Here is an 8,245-nt window from a genome sequence, read left to right as displayed (position 1 = left end):
GTGGAGGGTGCGCCGTTAAAATGAGTTACGAGCTCTGCCATTTTAAATTAAAATAGCAGGCAGCATCCATTGCGGCAGGCAAAATGGAAATGGCAAAAAAAAAAGGAAAAAGGTCAAAGGCCATTTCAACCCCAAGTTTGTCTACAAAATGGTCATGTTGACAGAAGTAAATCTTTTGAATTATCGCATTAGATGGCCGCATTCTCATGGATAAATTTAGTGCCCGCTGCCCAATGAAGCCATGCCATAAATAATGTCAATGTCACTTGGGTATTATAAAGGATTTTTGGTCTGCATATCGTATTCTATCTTATTCGTCTTGTTGATTCAATCATTCTTTCCTATTCATCCAGGGTTCAAGTTCAACTGAACTGAAATGAAACTGAAAATAATAAACTCAATAGAGACAAAAAGATTTCTATATAAATATATATTTTTGTAATTTTAAATTTAATTCACTGGACACCCGAACACAAATACTTGAACTCAGCATTAAACCTGGAGAGCAAGCAACAAATTCAAATGCAAAAAACATCGATATTTTCCTTTTTACTGCAACACGGTTATAGTAAACAGCTCTTCTGGCGCGACGAGATATTCAAACTTGCGTGTTTGCACACGCAGATAGCACAGCTTATTTGTCGGATCCAGATCCCGGATGGCGCTCTGCACTATGCCGACCAAAATGCCATTCATGTGCTTCACAATGCCCTGGGCACTAGTATTATCGAAAGAGGTGGCCGCCACATTGCCGGTGGTGTTATCCGAGACCACATAGCCCAGTGTATTCTCAGCTGTAATGCGATCAGTGTTGGCAGCGTGTCTGTGGATCACATCCTCCAGCACGCGATTCATTGTGACTCAGCTTATTTTTATTTTAGAAATTTTCATTGATAAATATAAATATTCAAAAATATTGTTGCCTATGTTTTCAATGTGAGATTTGTTGTTTAACTGAAACCTAGAAATTCGGATTATCATAGCTGGGTAGAGATTTTAAAAGGCTACTAAGTTTTATATTATTCTGAATTCTTCAATCAAGACCCCGCTCATTTAATGATTATGTACAGACAGATGATGAACTTTATTATTTGTAGCCACAAATATTATGTATTCTTGGTGCAATCCTACTGCAATTTACATAAGAGACGTTATGCCATTCATAAGGTATCTCTAGTTATCTCACAAGTATTTTGAAAAAATTCCATTTATCTATCTTGACTTTTATTATGCATAAATGCCATTGAACTTGTCTGGGCTGCTCTGAGGTCAGTTCAAATTACTCTACAGAATTGATATGAACGTTGGATCGCGGTGGCTCAAGTGGTCGCGTGGCTACCACTATGGTTGCTGTTGAGACCGCGCCCCAAATATCTTTGTGTAGCCCACAGGCCGCCTCATCAAGCGGTTCTCATTTCATTTTCATGCGCATTTAATGGCGTCTGTTATTGACTTTTAACGAGATTTCCACTTCAGCCCGCCCGTCGACTCCATTGCGCTTTTAATGTACATTTATTTTTAGACGATGGCACGGTCCGAGTTCCTTCCCGAGTTCCGAGTGCCTTGCCTCTCGCCTCCCGTTCCACCCGTGTCGCCGCTCATCAGCAGCTAATTGAGTTTTTGACTTTGAACCGCATTTCTCTGCTGGCGATTGGCCCAGGTCATTGACTTGCCAAGAAGCGGCTTTAGTTGCGATTAGCTTAAAGAAATCCAAAAGCAGCCAGCATAAATCAAATGCCTTCAGTCGCAAATAGCCATATTTAGTTAGTTCTCGGTCTAAGCCGGGCCAATGCTCATCTGTATTCAGGGCTCTACACATTTTGCCGGCCAAGTGCTTGTCGGACAAGACCGGCGAGTGCATATGCAGATCCCCCGACTGACGGCAAGCCCAAAATGGCCACTTGAGCACCCACAACGACCATAAAACACTTTTGGACATGTTGTTGTGCCAACAACAACAATAGCAACAATAACAACGACAACAACATCAACAACAACTCAAATGTGTTTTTCCCAGTGTTGGTCAATAAAATGTGCATAAATTTTGGTGCCATTCAACGGCCAACTGAAACTGAGCCGGGCGCTGAGTTTGGTGGAGCCACTCATTTAACGGCTCGCAGCCAGGACCAAACCCGTTCCAGGCCTAACAAATATTAACTATGGTGAAAAACAAATTATATCAATGCAGAAATCAAATACATTTTTATTGAAAAACAAATATATTTTTAAGCAAAGTTTTAAAGAGTTCTAGAGTAAGGATACAATTTGTATTAATGCATTCAACAGACTGAAAGTTATTCAATATTATTTGGAAGAATAAAGTTTCGAAAGAGATTTAAATATAACAAAAAAATATTGTCTTAGATGCGATACCTGGCTGGGGCATGTGGTATATTGGCAAGAGATATTTAAAGTACACATTTATGCAAGAGTAAGAATACAAATTATTTCGCAATACTTGTTTTTATTAATTATTTGAGTTGAGAAATTAGTTCATTATAATAAATGTATTTAATTAACAATTAACAATTAACAAGCTATTAATCCTTACAAAATCGAATGCGAGCTTATTTCTTGTTTAATTAAATTTTCTTATTTTTATTGAGTAGTTGAATCCCATTGTACACTAGCTTCTCTCGGCTGGCGATTCGTGTAGCTCTGTTGACCCGCTGGAGTATGATATATGGCCGCCAAATGCAAAACGGCAGATTTGTATGCCGTGGTGCGACGCTGGGGATTTGGCTATTTGGGCCGAGCAAAATGAATTGTGTTTTGGGCTTGAATTTGTGTTGCAGCACGAGTATAACAGCCATTTGAAACTATGCAAAGCCGAGCTCGTAAATTGCCAGAAGTGCAACAACAGCATATATCCCCTGCCAGCCGCCGCATTGTATGCGCTTATCTGTGGGGGTCTATGTGGCCGGTGGCAAGCAGCATGGTGTTGCATTTGCGTCTGGCGGGGATTAGGCGGCATTGCTGCTCGCTTATCGAAAGCCCAAATAGTTCAACATTATGCAGTGCTCATAAATCATTTAATTAGATCGGTATCAAGGCGGGCGCATCACTCCACCGCCAGCAGAACCACTCGAATGGCGATGGATCAGAAGGCTCGACAATGGCGGCGGTAAATACATAAATAACAAATGTAGACGCACCGCTCGAAGTTCTTTTGTTAATTACCAAAACCAACACACGCGCTCAAAAATTGAATTAAAACTCACATAAAAGTCGCTTTTCCTGTGGGCCGCAGCACTTTCCCTGTTACATTTACCGCTTGCAGAATATGCAAATGAGTCTTTGAGTATTTTATGCCACCCGCTTTGGCTCGAGATTCGTTCAGACCTCGACCCGGGCTCGGTGAACGGCCAGCGGTCAGCCGGAGGCCACACTTCACCTACATTTGTATCTGTATCTGGTTCTGCTTTTTTGTCGTTCTTGTATTTTGGGCTCAGCGAAAGGGCAACATGCCACACATGGCACAATTGGACGGCACGTCCGTTCTACCCGCTCTTTCAGACCAGTGTCCCAAATATCCTTTGCCTCACTTCCCCACAGACACACTGACATACATCCAAGCTGTGCTAGTTATGGGCTCAACTCCACATATCATCAACGTATCATAATATACACGCACACACACTCACACATTCACAGAGTAATTTATAATACATATACCAGGACTCATAAATAAGGAGACACACTCACATTTATTCATATATATGTAGACTGGCACTCATCTAAATGAATTTGGAATTTTTAATGGTCATATGTTGTACATTTTTTTTGACCACTTTGTCCAGGGTGGAAGTCTAATTGCATCTGTTAGTTGGTTAGATCTGCATATGTGCGTCCTCTAATTAACAAAAAATTAAAGGGAAATGTGTTAAATTAAGGTTTAATTTTTAAATTGAAATCACATTGGTTGAATATATTCTACTTCTGTAACATTCACACTATTAAAGGGAGTCAAAAATACTATTAACAAATTACTTATATATAATATTACCCAAGCTTGAAGATGCCAATAGCTGAATCTATCGAGATATGAATATATCTTATGATAATATAATATGAAATAAACTGTAGGAGCTAAGTATATTCCAGTTACATATAAGAAGAAAATGTTATAAAATTTGTATTTCAAATCAATTTATATTCATTATGTTATTCAATATTTAATACAAATTAAATTTCAAATAATACTTTTTAAATGGGTTTGAATATTTCAGTTATGTCCTAGGAAGGCTTCAAGCTAAATATGATTCAATTCTTTGCCTATTATGCAGCACTTAGTTTTCTTTATATTAAATATAGAATTCATTCGTCAACCTTTCCGCCATTTCCCCCATGCTTCTTACATAAGTGAACCCCCATGAATTGGTTAATAAGTAGTAAGTACCCTTATAAAAGTATTGATAGGCCTAATTATAATAAAATATTAAATTATTAATTTCACTTCTCAATTTCACTTGCATAAATGTTGTTAATAGAAAATACCATGTAGTTTTAAGTTTCTGTTTTTCAACTCGCACCCTGTTTTTATATTTGACTTTCGTATGTTCCAGGTTTGTTTTGCTGTTTCATTTTCTCACGCATTATTTCACACAATAAAAACGAATTATTTATTCAGTTGATTATTCAGTCGGGCAATTAAAAATCATTCGAATGTGCGTTCAATATTCAATCTTGAGAAATATTCGTGAGTTTCGTGAGCTTAATACGCGCTTGTAAATAAATATGTTCAACTGGACAGTATGTGAGAGGAACTAAACGATTTGCCATTAGCACATAATTTCAACATTTTATGAATAGATTTTGCATGAATCGCGAATAAAATCAATTGAAAACAATAAAAACTGTGAAAATACTGCAGCCGCTAAACGAAAGTCCCATTGACAAATGACATTATTTGCGGCGCAGATTTATTTTATTGGCTTCTAAATATCAACTAATTTAAGTCAGTTATTTGGAGGAGGCGAGAGCTCGTATGCAAATGTCGGTGGTCCCTGATTTATACAGCTCCACGCCCACTCTGATCTTGCCTATAAGTTTCCTATAAATCGTGGCGAGTATAGGTTTAAGCACAAGGTGCAAAACTACGCGTTTAAAATAAATCTTTGAAGTGAAATTAAGCAACTCGATGCGACTCGTTTCACGCATGCCAAATGGCTGCAAAATAAACAGGGCATAAATTAAAATTTATTTCGGCAAAAGTTCTTGATAAAATCTAAGAAATCTTTTTATTTTTTGCTTAAAACATGAGCTGACAAAAAATGTATAGTCAATTTTATATGCCAGAAGGTGAGAGATTTTTATTTTTGTTGACTTTTTTGCTGTTGTTGCTGTGTGTAAGCACAAAGACGACTTACGAAACAAAGGCAGGCACAAAGGGAACACGAAATGAACAAAAAGACGCATTCAAAAGATAAATTTCTTAATTTAAATTCAGACCCCAACGCTGAGTTGCCAACGAGTCGAGTTTTTGGGTTGAGTTTTGCCCCTCCTCAAAGCCAGAGAGGGGAAGAGTGAATAAAAATGGTTTTCATTTCCGTTACAAATGTTTTCAATTTGGTTGGAGATGAGCGCACAGAAGAAGAAGAAACATGAATCCCAAAATTCAATTTTCAAACGTTTTATTTCGACAACATTTTGATTTAGTCGCACAATTTCTGTGTGCGCGACCCGTTTTGAATATTTTACGCATTTGGCTTTCGATTTTCTCGCTTTTCGTTTCGTTGTTGTAACTATGAAATATTTATTATTCAAATTTGACTCTGGCATGGAACCTAAATCAAGCGACAGGCTCATTCATGCGATACACTCGCACACAGCACGCCCAAGAGATACAGATACAGCTGTAGATACTCGCACAGATGCAGAAACAGATACTCGTACAACATGCGTTAGCTGTTCTTCCATCTTATTTTTTTCGTCGCATGATTTAGTTGCAGTCATAAATTTAATTTTAAGCTTTTTAGGTATTTCGTTTCGTTCCATTTGAACTCTCGACTGAATCTCGCTTCCAACTGGCTCCGGTTGTGGGGCTCTGGGCCGGGGTTCGGACCAAGATAAACACTTGACAACGTGCTAAGGCCAACAACTGGCAACGCGATAAGCGCATAAATAAAGCCCCGGTAATAAATTCAGCGTCAGTTCTGACACTACCAAAATGCCGTCGCCATTGCCACTGCCATTGCATCCAGGGTGCCCAGGGAGACCCCACTCGACCACATGACCAATCCAACTAACTGCACGAGATGTAAACTAACACAGCGACCAATGGCCATAAATGCATAAAGTGGACTGTAGTAGGCTTTTTTGAAATGGTTTTCATATTCCAGTCAAATGATTCATTTGAGTTGCTTTAACAGCGAAAATATTACATTTTTTCTGATTTGTACCCAACAAATATTAAATAAATATGTGTTTCATTCCATAATCTTAAGTTGTATGAATCTAATAGATAAATCGTTTTATTCTTGATTTCCAAATATTATAATGTATGAAAGTGTCTTCTCACAAATCTCTGGTTTTCTTTTTTCTTTTCTTATGTATGTAAAAATGTATTATGATAAAAAAAAGGAACAATAAAGACGAAAATATTTTGGACTAGTTTACAAATAATACAAAACAAATATTGAAATGTGAGTTAGTTCATAAAAATAAAAACTAATTTGAGCTTTTAAATTAATATAAAATCTTGTGCCAGCGTAGCTCAATCGGACTAACGAGCGTGAGGTCTCCGGCTTAGATATTTTATAAAAAAGCAATAATAAATTAAGAAATAGTATTTTAAAAAGTCAACAAGCCGTCGCTTTTTAGCAAAAGACACACAAATGGCACATAAGCCAACAGCGACCTTATACCCGTTTGAAAATAGTTTTATTAAAATAAAATTTAAATCTTACATTTTTATACATATTAAGCTCATCAGTTTTCTGAGAATTTGTTGACACAATCCCTTTAAAATTTCTCCAAAGATCGCAAAGATTCTGTCAGCTGGGCAACTGGTCAGCTGTCCTCCAACTGCTCACTGATCTTACGACGTTCCGTAATTGCCTGGCAGGACACAGAGAAATTATGACGTGCCTGTGACGAGGGCAACAACTAAAGGGAGGGAGAGGCAGGACAATGCAAAAAAGAAAAAGAAAACTGGCGGAATAGGATGAAAATCATGCGGCAGCAATTCACGGCAATCAAACGGCGCGGAACACGAGTGCAACGTAAAAGGTTTGTAAAAGGATGCGACGCGCTGCGTCCACAGCGCAGTGTGAGTGTGTAAAGTCCATTAAAAGGACATTCCACGTAACTGATCCGTGTGGCACTTGGTGTGGCAAATGGACTCTCGCTGCAGGCAGGCAGCGCCACATGCGGCCCGGACGAGAACAGCAGCCAGGATGAGGACGTGTCCTGGGTGCTTTGTTTGTTTTTCAATGTGTTTTTTCTTTTCATTTCTTATACTTTTTGCTCTGCTATTTTCATAATTTTTAAAAATTGAAACTCGTGTGACCGACACCAACTCGACCCGTTCAGGTCGCCGACTCCTCGCTGGCTGCGACGGCAATGGCAACGGCAACAGCATTGCGTGCAATTACATGAGCCTGTGCCGGTCATAAATTGCATCCTTTGCAGCCTTTCACGCGCGGCATGCCAAAGGAGTTGGCATTGCCCGACCAGGGGGTCCTAAAGTCCGACTTCGGTTGCCCAAGTGGTCGAGTGGGCATGTTGCATGCGGCATGTGGATTGCTGCATGTGCTGCACACGCAAATTCCTGTTGCAGCCCCGTGTAAGTAGCTGGCAATGGCCACATTTCATGTCGTGTTTACACTCACTTCCCGTCCAACCCATCGTCTGCCCGTCCACTGGCAAGAAAGAGGGCAAGCCTATTAAAAACTTCAATTAATGCGATCCGTTCGCGTCCGCCAGCCCTGCTGGCAATTATGATGAGTACGGCAGGCCAAGTGCTTGGTGCGACAAGTTCCAGTTGCTGATTATTTATATTATTAAGTTTCTTTTTTTTTTATAAATAATTTTTTGTAATTTATCAGTTTACCTTTTCCTGCATTTAACTACGTCCAATTATTTGGACCCATAAACTGTGCACTGAGCAGAATTACGACACTTTTCAACAATACAGGGCCTCATAAAAATGGGCTCACATAGTTTAACAAATATTTTATAAATAAGATTAACAATTAGTTTAGAGCCCTACAAAGGCAAGGTATGCATTCAGACATTTGTAGTT

At 38.9% G+C, this 8,245-nt stretch overlaps 1 protein-coding gene across 1 annotated transcript; it reads right to left on the bottom strand.

Annotated features, from left to right (window-relative positions):
* Positions 1–431: 431 nt before the first annotated feature.
* Positions 432–948, bottom strand: LOC115765684 (dynein light chain roadblock-type 1). The gene has a single exon (XM_030709342.1). The coding sequence runs from the start codon at positions 853–855 to the stop codon at positions 550–552; it is 306 nt and encodes a 101-aa protein (XP_030565202.1). The 5' UTR covers positions 856–948; the 3' UTR covers positions 432–549.
* Between the last annotated feature and the right edge of the window lie 7,297 nt (positions 949–8,245).

This window comes from Drosophila novamexicana, unplaced genomic scaffold (genome assembly GCF_003285875.2).
Source record: "Drosophila novamexicana strain 15010-1031.04,08,12 unplaced genomic scaffold, DnovRS2.1 tig00000986-arrow-arrow-pilon, whole genome shotgun sequence".
NCBI classification, from domain to species: domain Eukaryota; kingdom Metazoa; phylum Arthropoda; class Insecta; order Diptera; family Drosophilidae; genus Drosophila; species Drosophila novamexicana.
This window is presented reverse-complemented; position numbering and strand designations above follow the sequence as displayed.

Excerpts from the sequence above, each read along its gene's own strand:
- LOC115765684 (XM_030709342.1), bottom strand. The coding sequence starts at position 855 with ATGAATCGCGTGCTGGAGGATGTGATCCACAGACACGCTGCCAACACT.